This window comes from Sciurus vulgaris, assembly GCF_902686455.1.
Source record: "Sciurus vulgaris genome assembly, chromosome: 7".
NCBI lineage: Eukaryota > Metazoa > Chordata > Mammalia > Rodentia > Sciuridae > Sciurus > Sciurus vulgaris.
Genome location: NC_136467.1, coordinates 76,224,639 through 76,241,444, shown reverse-complemented (window position 1 = coordinate 76,241,444; position 16,806 = coordinate 76,224,639). Strand labels below are relative to the sequence as shown.

General features: G+C 35.8%; 1 protein-coding gene across 4 annotated transcripts; it reads left to right on the top strand.

Moving 5' to 3' along the window:
• Nucleotides 1-5,524: 5,524 nt before the first annotated feature.
• On the top strand, nucleotides 5,525-15,728 carry SMIM8 (small integral membrane protein 8). 4 transcript variants are annotated; one of them, XM_079147003.1, is made up of 3 exons: nucleotides 5,546-5,857; nucleotides 13,740-13,897; nucleotides 15,514-15,728. In XM_079147003.1, exons 1-3 carry the CDS (start codon nucleotides 5,839-5,841, stop codon nucleotides 15,670-15,672), a joined length of 336 nt encoding a protein of 111 aa, XP_079003129.1. In that variant the 5' UTR covers nucleotides 5,546-5,838; the 3' UTR covers nucleotides 15,673-15,728. The 4 variants fall into 4 exon arrangements, with proteins under 4 accessions (XP_079003127.1, XP_079003129.1, XP_079003130.1 ...); XM_079147004.1 differs by lacking the exon at nucleotides 5,546-5,857 and adding an exon at nucleotides 6,041-6,083; XM_079147001.1 differs by lacking the exons at nucleotides 13,740-13,897; nucleotides 15,514-15,728 and adding an exon at nucleotides 8,321-12,254 and having other exon boundaries at nucleotides 5,525-5,857.
• Nucleotides 15,729-16,806: the final 1,078 nt, after the last annotated feature.

Below are 16,806 nucleotides of genomic sequence, written 5' to 3'. Positions count from 1 at the left end.
CTCTGTCTCAGAAACAAAACAACAAAAACCTCTAGAACTTTTGTAGTACTAAGAGGATAATTCCATGGATTTAAACAAAAATTACCAGATATATAAAAAGACTGGACTGAGAAAAAGCAATACAGAAACAGACCTACAAGTATCTAGACACTGATGTTATGGATACAGACTTTAAAATAGCTATTCATATGTTAAGAAAATAGATGACAAAATGGAGAATTTTATCAGAGAACTAAAATACATCAGAAATCAACTGAAAATTCTAATGTCCAATAACTAAAATGAAGGGCAGAATAGCTGATTTTCAATAGCTAATTGAAGAGCTAATATAATCAGTAGAAAAAAAATCTGTCTTGAATTAAAGAGAAAATAGGATCGAATATATTCTTTAAATTAAATGAAGAACCTTAAAAGACATTTGCAACAGAATGAAAGCTTAATGTGTGAGTAGAGTCCCTAGAGCAGAAAAGAGAAAATGGGAAAAACTAATATTTGTTTATTGGCCAAAACTCTTTTAAACTATTGAAAGTTATTAAGATACAAATTCAAGAAGCTTTATGAATCCCAAGCAGGATTAAATACAAAGAAAAAAGTACTTGTCATATCATAATAAGACCAAAAATACAGAAAACCTTAAAAGCAACCACATAAAAATGTGTATTACTTTCAAAAGAAGAAAATAAGTCTAATTGTTAATTAACAGAAGCAAAGGACTTTGGGAAATAATGTTATGACATATATGAAGTTCTAAAAAGAAAAGAGGTGACAACTTAAAATTTTATACCCCCAAAAAAATAATTTTATAAGAAACACATCTCTTTTTCCTCCCAGAAAAGTAAAAGTCATTATGAATAATCTGTAATGGATATTGTGATGTGTTCACTTGATGAGCCTGAACCACATTTCCAGGATTTCTTTTCCTGTATGTTTCTGATTAGGGTGGGTAATAGGAAGATGCCACCAACTCTCCACAGGTTCCGCATCTGTGAATTCAACCACATTGTAAATATTCTAAAAAGAATGCATCTGTCCTGAAAATGTACAGGCTTTTGTTATTGTCATTATCTTTAAACAATATAGTATAACAACTCAGTATTTACATTGTATAAGTAAAATAGAGATGATTTTAAAGGACAGATATGAGAGGATATGCATGCCTTATATGCAGACACTACACTGATTCACATGAGGGACTTGAGCATTGCAGATTTGCAAGGGGTCAAGGGAAGGCTGTATTCACCTTGTCAATGTCCTCAAAAGACCACCAGAAAATACCGTTGATCAAGCTTTATAGAACCTTATTAATGTCTCTACACAGGTAAATTAGAGAAGAGCATTTGTGAAGTTTGGGATACTGGATTCATGAGGCTTAAGGCGTGTCTTGCAAGGGGATGATGTGATTGGAATTAGGTGAAGTTCATGACATAATATTTTAGGACTGGTGGACATGCAAGACAGTCTAGAGAAGAGTGTATAAAGAACAAACTGTTGTCCAGATTAGTGAGTTGTTTACCCAGACAAACTGCTTGCCTGTAGAAATTGACTTGCAAAATTTTCCTGGTGCAAACAGTGAAACATTTTATTGTTCTACAATCCTATCTTCACTGCTAAGCATTTCCTGGGGAATCAAGGCAATTACATTGATATGGGTGGTCTCAGTTCTAGTCCCATCAGTTAAATTTATGTTGATGCAGGTAATTTCAATTCTTAATACAATGGAATAGTATATAGCAAAGGAAATGAACTACTGACTGAAATGCATTGATATGGATGAACTGTAAGACATAAAGTTAAAAATAGCCAATACATGGCAATAGAAGTAATAACAAATTTGGTTGGCAGATGTTACAGTTTAGATCTGGAATGTCCCCAAAAGGCCCATGTGTTAAAGGCTTAGTTCTCCACCTGTGGTACCATTGGGAGGGGTGGAACTTTTAAGACTTTCCTCTCTGCTTCTCAGTCACCATGAGGTGAGTGAGCAACTTAGATTCACCATGAGCTCCCTGTTATGAAGTTCTGCCTCACCACCAGCCCAAAAGCAAATGGAGCCAACTAACCACGGGCTGAAACCTCTGAAACTGTGAGCCAAATAAATCTTTCCCACTTTCAACTATTTATGTCAGGTATTTTGCTATAATAACAAAAAGTTGACTAACACACAAGAGAGCCCAGTTCATGTCTTAAAAAGTTATTGAAAATAAATGCATCAACAATATTAAAGAAAATCATTCTTCACAATTGCATAATCCTGTTATCCATTTTTGTCTGATTCACTCATTTTCTGTTATAATATACCTGGGCCACTTCATCTTATTTCATCAGGTGTTCATGGGTTAATGGCAGAGCCTTTTTTGCCTGCCTGCCTGTCAAAGTTCTGCTTCTTACTGAAAGAAACTGTACAAAATACTATATTCATTACATATGACTAGAAGAGAGACAGGGCATCCCCAGTGGCTTGAAGAGAGAGGTAGAAGTTTGGCAATCTGAAACAGAAACAGAGCAAGCATCTTGCTCAGGTTAAAAAATATCTCAAGTCTTGTTAACATGTGATACTGTCTTCCCCTAGAGATTTCAGTCTTTTCATTGTAAATTTTTAACAAATTCCGTTCACTAATTAAGAAAAGCAATTAAGCACTTATCATCAACTTACCTTAATTTGGCATAAAAGCTTACCACCAGTTTACCTTAATGTGGCACATTCACAGTTTTGCTATAAATAAAAACACTTACTGCAAGCTACAAATACCCTTGCCTTCTATGTCATCTGTTGTATAACAACTTTCAAATGACTTGAGAAAAACCCTATGAAGAAAACAGGGAAAAGAAGACAAGGAAATCCTCATTATTATTATTGCTTTTTTGAACTTGAGACTTCATAATTTTGTTTTAGGCATTATGTGACCCTCTTTTAGAACTTTTGGAGGACTTTAATATAAATTATGCATCTCAGTAACTAAACTATTTGTTTTATATCCTGAAGGAATGGAGTTAAAAATAATTAGAATGGATTTTCTAATTTTCCTAAAACCTCTGTATTTTTTGTGTGATTCTTGGGAAATGCATTCTGAGAACAAATAGCAACATATTCTAATAAAATTGTCCTACTCAATTGTCTTTACACTGATCATAATCCATGGATTTATGATTAGCACCAGTTATATTTAAATCCCAACCATCAGAAATGATTGTTTTGTTCGTTTTGTTAGAAGCTTCATTGGATTAGAAATTTAAATTTTCAGAGGATTTTCTTATGATGAGTTAAAATATTCCATATCTCTCTCCTCAAAGTAGGAAATATTTAATAAGAAGTAGTATCTTATTTGGTAAATGGAGAAGAAAGTGCCCTATCACGTAGGTCAGTGGTTCCCAACATGCAGGTTGAGGAATAGGAGCACTGATATTTTTAACTTGATAAATATGGAAATTCTCCCTAAATCAGACTGGCAGAATCAGAGGCTTGGGGAATGAGATCTTGGCTTTGCTCTGTCTATCTTTCATCTTCAGTGGGCTATGTTAGAGCATGCTTACCAGTTCAAGGGCTTTTATAGCTTCTTTGGGTCACATTTTGCTAATATTGTATTAGCTACACAAGGCTGAACCCAGAGTCAGAGTGGGAGGGCATGGGGTCAGGATATGGAGAGTGTGGGACACGGCATCAGGGAGAAATGGAATTATTTTTGCAACTACCACAACATGCTCAAGTTTTACATTTGTCAACTAATAATTTATTCACGGGAGTCAGATATCTTTGGCTCTCCTTAATAAACCACCTACTTCAGCTTAGCTTTTTGAAAGATAGTGAAAAAAAGAGCAGCATTTATGTTGATTTTTTAAAAATCTGCCTTTGACAAAACATGAATAATGTGTGATTTTTATTAGGTATTATAAATCAACGATTAATTCTTGCCTGGAAAAAAATATCCCCAGTGCAACCAGAGATCTCTTGGGAAGGATCCCAGACCATTATAGTCATTTTGGAGCATATTTAGGAATCACTAATTATTTCAACAGCGATCTTGATCAGTTTTTTAATGTGTTTTCATATAGATGAACCTCTGCTTTATGCAATCCCATTAAATATAAAATCTTCTGTTAAGTAGTATTAAATATTTATGATTGTGTCCAAAAGGAAGATTAGAAAAGCATCCAAACCAGCAACACTTTTCAAAGTAATCTCTTGAAAACATTATAAAATGGAATGAATTATTGTTTAGTCAGGTCGTTTGCACTGTATTTGTATCCATGAAACTTACAAGTTAGGTTTTTCTCTTTTGTCTTTACCACAGTTGATGCTTTTTTCTTGTATTTTTATTATGTCTTATTTATTTTTCATCTGATCATTTTGGATTGGTCATGAATATAATAGCATTTTTTGTTTCCATACTGATATTTGTCATGTTGTAGATTAGTGAGGAAAAACCCTAAGGATGAGGAGAAAGTTTAGATCTGTTGATGAAGCAGCAAAATAATGCTTTGTAGCCCTGTGTATTGTTCTCAGCCTTGAGGAAGCACTTCCATGGAAATGTAACTTATTTTGTCAGAAGATTGCCCAGTAATACCAGATGTCCATGAACTTTGAAAAAGTAAGGCTTGAATCAAATGTAAATTTAATTTTATTTGAAAGAAAAAGTTTTATATTCAAAATCCAATTGCCAAAGCTTTACATAAACCCATGCCAAAAATCTGGGTACCTGCTATTCTATTTTATTTATTTAAATATAACTTGTAATCCAACAAATTTAAGCATCAACAAAGGATAAGCAAACCAGCATCCGTATCCATCTTGTTATCTTAATCATTACTGCATAATCTTGTATGTCTAAGAATCTGAAGGCCCTAACAGAAATGGCAGAGGATTAACTGTACGCTTAAATTACTCTGTCTCTAAAGTGAGGGCAGAGAGAACCCAGACATAAGCCTTCTTTTCTAAATCGTAATACTTTCCATTTTAATTAAATAAACATATTTCTCGGAGATGTCTCTTTTTATTGTAGAAAACATAAACATGAAACTGAAAGGTTATTTGAAGCTGGAAGGTCAAAAGGAGAAGAAAGCAAAAAAAAAAAAAAAGAGAGAGAGAGAGAGAGAGAAAGAAAAGAAAAAAGAGAAGGAGAAAGGAAGGAAAGGAAAGGAAAATGAAAAGGAAAGAAAAGAAAAAAATGTCCCTTGCAAAACTCCAGCCCGCAGACCCTGCTGCGTGCGCTACGCTCAGTCTCAGAGATGGAGGCATGAGCAAGTGCGGCCGGGTTAGCCCCCGCGCCTCAGCGATGCAGCCTCCGGGATGTAGGTGGCGCTGTGGCGCGGTCCGGGTCGAGAGCGCTCGACCTCTCTCTCTCTTGCCGGCGGCGCAGAGGCCGAGGCCGTCGCAAGCGCTGAGGGGAGGTGACTCGGCGGAAGGTGAGCTGTGGCGCCGGGTCTATGGGTGGAGGGGTGCTGACCCTTTCCAGTCTCACTCTCAGGTGCCGCGAACTTGGCGACGTTTCGTTCTGGAGGCCCGACCTCCCTGCCACTCTGAGACTCCCTGACCCGCACGCCAAGTCTAGGAAATATTTGGCCACACAGAGCCCGTTTCCTAGACCTTTGCAACTTCGTCTGCTGTTTGAGTGCCAGCTCACCAGGTTCTCTCATTTAAGGGAGTGTGGTTTTGTAATTTTTCACGAGATTCCCTTTTTCGTTTGTAGCTGTGCTTTTTCAACCCCATAGCCCTGCATCTGGGACTTAATTGACTTCAGTTCTCCTTGATGCTTCGGATGCGCCTGTTTTGGGAGTAGGTCCTCAGTAATTGCGGAAGTGTAGGCTTTTCAACCTTCCGGTTGTCTGCAACATCCCATTGACAAAATGTTTCTCCTTTTTTCAGGTATAGTAAACCCAAGAGATGGAAAGAGACTTTAAAAAAAATTACATTAAAAAAAACATACAGGATCCATTTTTTTATGATTGCAAATGTTGTTTAATAACTTACAGATGCAAATTCCACTTTTTTTTTTTTCCTCTCAATTTAGAGTGAGATGGGATGAGGGTGGTGGAGTAGGAGTGAGCTAGAAGTTGGGTGACCTGGATAAGCCCACCCTTCTGGCAAAGAGGTGACCACTTTGAGTTTGGGTTTCTCTTTGTTTAAAGGAGGATGGAGGGGGCTGGGGACATAGCTCAGTCGGTAGAGTGCTTGCCTTGCAAGCACAAGGCCCTGGGTTCGATCCCCAGCACCGCAAAAAAAAAAAAAAAAAAAAAGGAGGATGGAGGATAGGATGACCATAGTAACTTTATCCGGAAATCTAAAATCAACTATGCTTTAAAAAATATTCTCATTTAATTCACATACATTTAATTTGCATCTGATATGTGCAGTAGTATTACTGCTTCCATAAAGGTGGAGTCTGGAAATCAGAAGTGTCACCTACATCAAATGACAATTTAGAAGTTGTACTTTGAGGCTATGCTAAATTCCCTCAATCCATAAAGTTCTCTGATTGTTAATTGAAATTATTTTTTTTAAGTTTTTCTTCTCCGGCTATCATGATATCTTCTTTTTTTCTTTTTGTAATGTAGTTCCTCATGTGTGCTAGTCATCAAGTTATTAAGATACTGTGGTGTATGAAACTAAAGAAGTATATTTATACTCCCATAAAATATTTTGTCCATTTTGTAATTCCCTGATTCCCAAGAATAAGTGTGCCTGGACAGATGTACAGTCAGCAGTGCCTGATTTATTATTTTGCAAGCAGTCCTGCACACAAATTAATCACCAAATTAATTAGGAGTGGTGCAGTGTCAAGTTCCTATCATTCCTCCTATTCTGTGTGTATGTGTGTTTTGTGTGATTCCCCTTTTAAGTCTAGCTTTTAAATAAACAGGTTCTAAAAGGGAGTATAACTGAATTTGGTTAAGCTTATATGCAAATAAGCAAGTGCTAATTATAGTTGGAGGGAAGGAAGGAGTTGGAGAAAATGATGGAAAGACAGAAAGTTCTGATGGAAGTGTGCTTGATTTGTCTTAGGTATAGTTCATTTGAGTGGGTAATAAATGTAAGTTATTGTTGTGCTTTTAACTTAACTTTTTTTATGGTAGCAGGAATGAACCATGGCACTTAACTACCTAACCACATCCCCAGCCCTTTTCATGTATTTTTAAATTTTGAGACAGGGTCTTGCTAAGTTGCTTAGGGTCTCACTAAGTTTCTTAGGGCCTTGCTAAGTGCTGAGGCTGACTTTGAAGTTTTGATTCTCCTGCCTCAGCCTTCCAAGTTGCTGTGATTACAGGTGTGTTCCACAGCACCTGGCCTTAACTTACAATTTGTGCAGCTTTTTGAAGTGGATCTTAACATTAGTTCTCTACTAGGAAGTAGCAAGTCTGCTTTTGCTTCAAGATTAAAAGTTTGCTTGTTGATACAGAGGTTTGTTGTCAAAAAAAAAAAGTCCTGATTTACACATCTATAAAAAAACTGAGATTTTTTTATTCTGCACAGTTGCTTATTCAACTAGTATATCTCGAATTCCCACATATATACAGTTCTGTGGGCCAGGCATGTGCAGAAATACAGAAGAACCTCCTATCTTATGGGAAAAGATTTTTTCGTTTGTTTTTATTTTTTATAATTATATATAACAAATTCTTGGCCTCAATAGTCTGAGTGTTAAGAATTCTGCATTAGATGTATAAATAAGTTCAGATCATTTTTATAATCTAATGTATTTTTATAATCTAATGTATTTGATCTATAAATAAATTTCAAAAACAATTGTAACATCTTCAGTGCCTGGCTCATAACAGGAGAAAGGACACTAAAACTAAATGTCTTATCTTACTTCTTATAAAAGAATGATAAAAATGAAAAATGTGCTTTTCATACACTCCAGAAAATATAACAAACAATGGAAATTGTGGTATATTAAATCTTTTAAAATATACATGTGGGTTTCCAGTTCAAGTGTTGTTTGTGTATGTGTTGGTTGCTAGGGATCAAACCTAGTATTTCACTCATGCTAGGTAAGTGCTCTTACCCTGAGCTATCCTTCAGCCCCAGTCCAAGTATTCTTTGTTATTTCTAGTGAAAAGCTTAGTTTAATATAAATAGTGTGTTATTAACAAGAATTTGGATATGGACGTTGCAATATAACTACTATTTTGATTGCTTATTTTCTTGATTCTTTACAAAGGAAAAATAGGTTCTGCTAAGGGAAAAAGAAGATCAAGGAATCCTGCAACTGAAATTTAGCCATTACAAGTCAAGTTAGAATCCCAGATAGTTTTATAACAGATATCTCATATTGGTTGAATTTCATGACATTAAACATTACTGCATCCCTTTAATTTTAAAATACAGGTTGAGCATCCCTAATCTGAAAGTCTGACATACTCCAAAATTCAAAACTTTTTGAGTGCCAACATGATGCCACAAGTGGAAAATTCCAGTTAACCTCATATGACAGCTTATACTCAAGACAGCATCCCCAAGGAAAAAAAGACAATCCTGGTCTTCCGCTGCATTATATCTTTTCTCCACACACCCAGATTCCCCCATGGAAGCACACCCTCAGAGGGTTATAAAATGACATGTGTGTGGACCCAGTATTGCCAATGGCAGATTCCCTAGCATGTTCCACATGGAGCCAAGACCTACGTGCATTGCTAGTAGCAGTTTTTTGCATATTCTCTGCTCTTCAATGTAAATATATTATTGAAGATGTCAAAAAGACCTGCAGATGCCCCTGTGAGTAACAGTGATAAGAAAAAGAGGAAGCATTTATGTTTATCTATAGCACAGAAAGTCAAGCTATTGGAAAAACTGGACAGTGGTATAAGTGTGAAACGTCTTACAGAAGAGTATGGTGTTGGAATGACCACCATATATGACCTCAGGAAACAGAAGGATAAACTGTTGAAGTTCTATGCTGAAAGTGATGAACCAAAGTTAATGAAAAATAGAAAAACATTGCATAAAGCCAAGAATGAAGATCTTGATCGTGTGTTGAAAGAGTGGATTCGTCAGCGTCGCAATGAACACATGCCACTGAATGGTATGCTGATCATGAAACAAGCAAAGATCTATCATGATGAATTGAAAATTCAAGGAAACTGTGAATATTCAACAGGCTGGTTGCAGAAATTTAAGAAAAGACATGGCATTACATTTTTAAAGATTTGTGGTGATAAAGCAGCTGCTGATCACAAAGCAGCAGAGAAATTTATTAAAGAAGTGGATATCAAAAAAGTTTTTCACATCAATAATCAGCCTCCAGTTGACCATTCATTGGCCAATGGTGAAATACCTGAAATGGTTCTGCATCAAGGTGAACATGATAATAGTGATGACAAAAGCGATGTTAACACTGCGGAGCAAGTGCCTGTGGACAACATGGTCAGACTGTGTGATGGGCTCATTAAAGGACTAGAGCAACGTGCATTCATAACAGAACAAGAAATCATGTCCGTTTATAAAATCAAAGAGAGACTTCTAAGACAAAAACTGCTTCTAATGAGGCAGACAACCCTGGAGAAAACATTTAAAAAAGCTACCCAGCATAATGCCTCCTCATCCCTAGAGGACCCACTTCCTGGCCCCTCAACAGCTCCTGATGTTTCTTCTCACCTAAATAAGTAAAATAGTATACAACGACCTTTTAATCAAACAGTGTTACGGGTGGAGCCTGAAAGCTGCTGTTGTTTAACAGGTGATGCCATTGTGCTACTTAGTTACCTGAACATATTAGTTTTTCATTGTATTAATTGTCCTGTTTTTTTCCTGTTAAGTGCTTATGTATGAATGAATGTATTAAAATGATTGCTCTGTAGTAGCACATGAATTCAGAGTGGAATGATGGTGATGCCAAATAGCCACAGATTGTCCACATGGGTGACTGAGTTAGTGGCATCTTGCTTTTTCATGGGTTTGTACACAACTTTTTCAGTCTGAGTATAAGGTATATATGAAGCATTAATGAGTTTTGTGTTTAGACTTGAATTTCATCCTCTCATTAAGTATACAAACATTTCCAATCTAGAAAAATTCATACACACTTCTGGTCCCAGGCATTTCAGATAAGGGATATTCAACTTGTAGTGAAATTTTTGTTGGCTATAGGGCTGTGGTGTGTGTGTGCATGCATGTGTGTACATTTTCCTTTCTAGGTTCCTAGCACATTGTCATTGTCGTCCACACAGTGTTCATGATAAACTTATGCTCTGAGAACTCTTCTGTGCTCTATAATATGTGCTCTTCATACCCACTTCCCATATTACTGTATTTTTCTTCCCCTTGAACTTTAATTCATTTTTTATAGGATATCTTTAATGACAATGGAGCTGCTTTTCATGCCTTTGTGTCAGTTTCTGGTTAGAATGCCTTGCCTTTGTAACTTTTTTGGACTGTCCTAGTATTACTAGTAGTAGTAAATAGCCTGTTGATTTCATTTTAACAACTTGGCCAAATGTCAACCATTTCCTGCCTAACATTACTTGTAGATATGTCCCATTGGCAGACTAAAATGCTATTTACACTTCACTAATTTCTTCATTTTGCGTTTTCTCTTTCCCCAACATTCCTACTCAATGTACTTTTTAGTACAAAGAGAAACATCACTGAAATACCTATCTTTAGCACCTGGTGGCCAGCATTTGTTACTTAAATTCTAAACACATTTGTCGCACCATCTATCCTATCATCGTGGTTCAGAGGGGTCAAATGACACACTTCATCAGTTTTCATTAGAAAAGTGATGATAGTAGAAGCAGTAGATTGCTGACACAAGATAGGAGAAATAGCAAAAACGTTTAGCATCATTCCCCCTATATTGTCCACTATTTTTAAAGATTGAGTCAAGATTGAAGAGAAAGCTTTTGAAACTAAAGTAGAATTAAGAGTGTGGTCCCTTTTGTGGCAGTTCTGGGTAGTAATCAAGAAGTTCATGCAGGAAATGGGCATTTAATTGTACTACTTGTGCAACAGAATGCCTCAGATTTTTGCTAACTTGGGTCATGGTGAGTTTCAACTGACTGAACAAATTTCAGGCACCTGTGGAATTGTTTCAGAAGTTTGTAGTGAAGAAAACAGTATTTCAGAAAATTAGTAATTTGTGTCCAGGAGAAATCTAAAAAACAAAAACCAAACAATTGCTGATTACAGCTTGAATGATGTTTTAAATGCTGATGAAACCGGTATACTCTTACCAGTTTGTGATTTTATGTGCTTCACACCAGAGATGATCTTTGCAAAGGAAGTAAACAGATTGGTGATTGCTGTGTTCTGCTACAGTGCATTTTGGACCACTCATCATTGACAAGTCAGCTAACCCCCATTACTTTGGAATTGTTCATTTGTTCCTCTGTGGTCAACAAGCCAATACACATGCCCAAAAGATAACATTTTTTAGGGAATGACTGAGTTATGACGAGAGAATGAAAGGAACAAAACGCAGTATCCTCTTGCTGAGAAGAAATTGCTCTGTCTACAACACATGCTATTTCCATGCTTGGATTGTGTATGTGCTGAGTTTTTCCCATTGTATTGCACAGCCATTCTTCAGCCTTCAGATCAGGGATTATTCACACAGCAAAAGCTTGCTACTGAAACAGTTTCAGGAATAACTAAATTTAGATAAGGAAGAAAAAAGTTGAGAACATCAACATGAAGCAAAGCCATTGACATGATTTTTGAGACCCAGTCTGTAAAATCGTGTACAATAGTAATATGTTGGCAGCAAACAGGCATAATTCCCATGGGAGCCTCTGAGGTACACCTGGAAGAAGATACCAACTCAACATGGTATTTGAACCAATCTAGTACTCAACTGCTACTCTCTCTGGTATCCCAAACCAGCTGGATTTTGAAGACTTCATGGCTACAAATAGCAATTTAACTATGTCCCATGCGTTTGCAAATATGAAATTGCTACAGAGGTTCTCACTTATGTAAAAAGGGAACAAGAAAGCCATGGAGGTGATGAAGATGATGACATCAGCAATGATAACCATAACATGCATGGGGACCAAGAGATAGAACAGCCAACAGTGAACATTTCTTAAGCCTTTGCAAACATAGAAAGTGGAGAATCCCTTCCCTTCAGGCAGATGTTCCTGTGAGGTATTTCCCTATTAAGTGGTATAGATTAATGTTTTAGGAGCACTGCAGCACAGAGTGTTTTGGAAAGCTAAGCACCTAATTTTCTCCATAAAAGTTGTAAAAATGTTTTTTAAATGTATAAAATAGAAGACTTAATAAAGAATATTTGTGTAAAGCAACAATGAAGGTTTAAATGTGAATGTTTGACTCTTATTTATAACATTTACTGTACAGGAAGTTACAGCATTTATTGTCTTTAATTTCAAATTTTTTACCTCCTCCCTTTCAACCCCTCCACTACGCCCCCCCCCCCCCATTACCTGGTATTAGGTGGCAGGAAGATGCCTGAAGAGGAAGATGTTCCCAAATTGTTGACTACTCCAGTTAGAACAAAAGACACACTTGGATTTCATAGGATAGATTTAGAATAGCTTAGAGGAAAAGGATATTTAGATTAAGGACATAGCAGAGCAGTCCTTCCGGGAGTTGCTAATAGGCAAAAGGAGAGTGAATAAAACAACAGCTTCCCCTTCTGCTTGGGTGAGCCAGTGGGGAAAGGCAGAGGATGAGGGGAGAGTAAGCCAGGTGTGAAACTGAAGGAGATATTGAGCAAAGGAATGGTAGTACTTCCCTCAGATTGCTGTGGAAGGGCTGTTGGAAGGTTAAAGGAATATATTACCCACTGGCCTCTTTCCCTTAGCCCTGACTTCTTATAACAGGTAACAATGTGACTCAGACCAACAAACCATTCTCCAGACTTCTACCCACTTTACTGTGGTTTAAGAGATTAAAAGTAATAATAACAACCATTTTAGCAAACCACTTACATAGTATGCATTATACAACATAATAAGAATTTATAATCACTTTTGATGCATACCTGGAATTCAAAGAATGAGTATAAGAATGATTTTTTTAAGATTCGTACTAATTAGTTATACGTGACAATAGAATGCTTTTTGACACATCATACATAAATGGAATATAACTTCTCATTTTGGTTGTACGTGATGTAGAGTTACACAGGTCATGTAATCATATATGCATTTAGGGTAATAATGTCCTATTCATTCTCTCATTCCTACTTCATACCCACTTCCCTTCACTTCCCGGTCTAATCCAAAGTACCTCTATTCTCCACCCCACCCCCTTATTGTGAATTAGCATCCACATATCAGAGAAAACATTTGGCCTTTGGTTCTTTGGGATTGGCTTATTTCGCTTAGCATAATATTCTCCAGTTCCATCTGTTTACCAGCAAATGCCATAATTTCATTCTTTAAGGCTGAGTAATATTTCATTGTGTATATATACCACAACTTCTCTCTCTATTCATCTGTTGAAGGGCACCTAGGTTGGTTCCATAGTTTAGCTGTTATGAATTGAGCTGCTTAAAGATTGATGTGGCTGCATCACTATAGTATGCTGATTTTAAGTCCTTTGGGTATAAACTGAAGAGTGGGATAACTGGGTCAAATGTTGGTTCCATTCCAGGTTTTCTGAGGATTCTCCATACTGCTTTCCATAGTGGTTGCACCAATTTGCAGTCCCACCAGCAATGTATAACTGTACCTTTTTCTCCATATCCTCAATCAACATTTATTGTTGCTTGTATGAGAATGATTTTTTAAGAGGTTTATCAAAGAAACTATTATGAAGGAATAATTTATTACTTTGTTTTTAGGTAATAAGTCAGCATTAGTCAAGATGTCTTCATCACCCGAGCCACCAACACTTAAAAAGGATTCACCCAAAGAGAAAGACTTTCCAAACCCAGGGCTCAGAGGGGTACGCACAACGACCTTATTTCGAGCTGTGAATCCAGAGCTCTTCATTAAACCTGTAAGATAATACATAATCCAGGTTAAGACTTTATGTTTAATTAGGCTATCTGAAGTGAAAATTTCTTTTCCTGTAGCATTTTTTTTTATCATGGAAATTTTATGTTGATTAATAAGACCTCTATATAAATAAAAGTAAATGAAAAGATTTTTAAATCCTCTTTCATGTATAAATACACAGATCAAATGAAGTATTTTGAGGGCATTTGAAAACTATAATGGACAATGGCTATTTTAATGAACCAGCTTCTTAAGCTAACATAATAATTCAATTGTACTACTTTGAAGGCAGTTCCTGTAGTTTGATCAGGGACTATTGGATAAATAAGACCTTCCTTTGAAACAGACCAAAATGGAAATGGATCATTCTTACTGCCTTTCCTGCCTTTATTAATATTGTGTGAAAAAATCCAAACCATACATCTGCACGCTTATATGGAGATAGGTAATCATTTATGTTCTTACTATAAATTAGCACATATATTTGATTTGATGAATTTTATTTTTAAGAAAATGTAAATTCTATTTTTAAAGTAAATGAAATCAAATCATATTAAATCTAATTAGGATTTTACTAACAGTTTCCAATGTAAGCTGTTTAAATAGGTCAACTTAAATTAAGATAGACTTAAAAACCGAACTAACGTGTTTTTTTTAAATTGCCAGTAGCATTTCAAGAATTACAGATTTAAATTGCTCTGAGCTTATAGCTTTCTTTTTAGATGCTCATTCAAGTGAAAAACTTTGACTCTTACTCTTTTGCAATTAAGATTTGAAATAGTGCAATAGTCACCCATTTTCTAACTTTTTGCTTTTTGGAGTTTCAGTTACCTACTGTCAACCATGGTCCCAAAATATTAATAAACAAAACACTACTCTGGAAACTTTTCTGTTTTTTTATAATTTTTAAAAATTTTTCCATTGTTCAAAGTTGCCTTACTTTATGGTCTTGGATCTTTCAGTAGTACATCACAGTTATTATAGCAGCATAATATCTGTTCCAATCACTAAATTTAGGCTCCCAGAAAAGTATATACATTATCATTACTTCTGTGCCTAAAATAGGTTATGAAAGACTTTTTGACAGTTATCATTGTCTTGGGCAAAAAAAAAAAAAAAAAAAATCTTGTGTACTTTATTCCTCACTTTCTAATAGCTTATTTGAAATTTGCAAATGGAAAGACTTGGACTCAAGAGAAGTTGAGCAACTTCTCTGCATCACACAGATACCATTGAAGACTCAGTGTCAGACCAATGTCCATGCCTCACTCCTCTCCCAAGTATTACCTTCCTGAGGGTGGATATCTAAGATGTCCAGGCTGTAGAGAGGAGAAGCAAGAGTCTTCTATAATCTGTAAACAGTCAGGAGTCAAACTAGTTGAATAAATAACTGAGTAAATGATTATTGAAATATTGCCATAGGAATGCTAATACTTGGGAGAGGAGTGAGGCATGCTAATGCTAATATGAAATATGCATATTGTCATTAATATGACATATTATGCTAATGCTAATATGACAAAGGCTTGGTGTGTCAAGAGGAGAGTGTAACAGATAACTGAATCTCCTCAAATTATTGTCCTAATGAGACTTTATAATTTTTTTTTTCTTTCACAGAACAAACCTGTAATGGTTTTTGGATTGGTCACCCTTTCGCTGTGTGTGGCTTATATTGGCTATCTACATGCAACACAAGAGAATAAAAAGGACCTCTATGAAGCTATTGATAGTGAAGGGCATAGTTATATGAGGAGAAAAACTTCTAAATGGGATTAAAGGGATGGTTACTGCGATGAAACTTTATTAAAGGCTCTGAAATCTTCAAATGAAAACTTTGTGAGTGTACAGAATCACATTTCTTATTCTAGAATATGTTAATGATAGGGTAGCAGTTGTAGCTGAACAACTGCAGAAAATTTTGTCCCTACACAGCTGCAACCACTGTCTTATTTTCTTTCCACACAAAGAGCATCTGAGTTTTTCTCTTTTATTAAATCCTCTTTTTAAAAAAAAAGCCTTGAGGATAGAGTCATTTTTGTTAATTATTGAACTCTGTGTGATGAAAGTACTCAGTGCCATTAAATTTGCATGGACTTTTTAATGTTTTAAGGTGAGTTGTGCTTTGCAGCTGTTATGAGAGTTTGTTTTGTTCTGCTGCTTTCAAAGAAAATGTTAATGTTCTACATGGCATAGAACCTATATTTGTAAGGAAGGAGAAATCAACTTTAAGCCTGAAGTCAACATGAAGGTATGAGAAATGAAAACTGAGTTGACTCTGACAAATAGTTCTCAAAGTCACAGGTGGTTCATGTATTTTGACTTCATTTTCTACTAGTTTTGGTTTAGAATTTTAATTAAAAAGATATCCCCTTCAGCTACTAAAATAAAAACTGAGAGAATAATACAAAGTAATTGGAATTTTCCTTTTTTTAAAAAAAAGTATACGGAGATATGACTTTTTTTTGCTGGTTACAGTTTTATTTTTTATTTAATCATTTATTTTTACAGACTGTATTTTGATTCATTGTACACAAATGGGGTCCATCTTTTCATTTCTGTGATTGTGCACGATGTAGGTTCACACCATTTGTGTAATCATACATGTACATAGGGTAATGATATCTGTCTCATTCCACCATTTTTCTTACCTGCCCCCCTCCCTCTTTGACTACAGCTAAATGCTACTTGTTTAGTTTCTATAATGTTACAATGATGTTACAACATGAGACCAGGTATTCTTCTACTTGATTAAAACTAAAACTACTCAATCGATGAGAAATAAACATGGTTTTCTTACTATACTGGGCTTCCTTATATAATTTTAATCTTTCTGATGGGATTCTGGACCTGTTTCATTGTTAGATATTTGCCCATTCTTCAAATCACTATAGTTGGGGCTCAGCAGTAAAT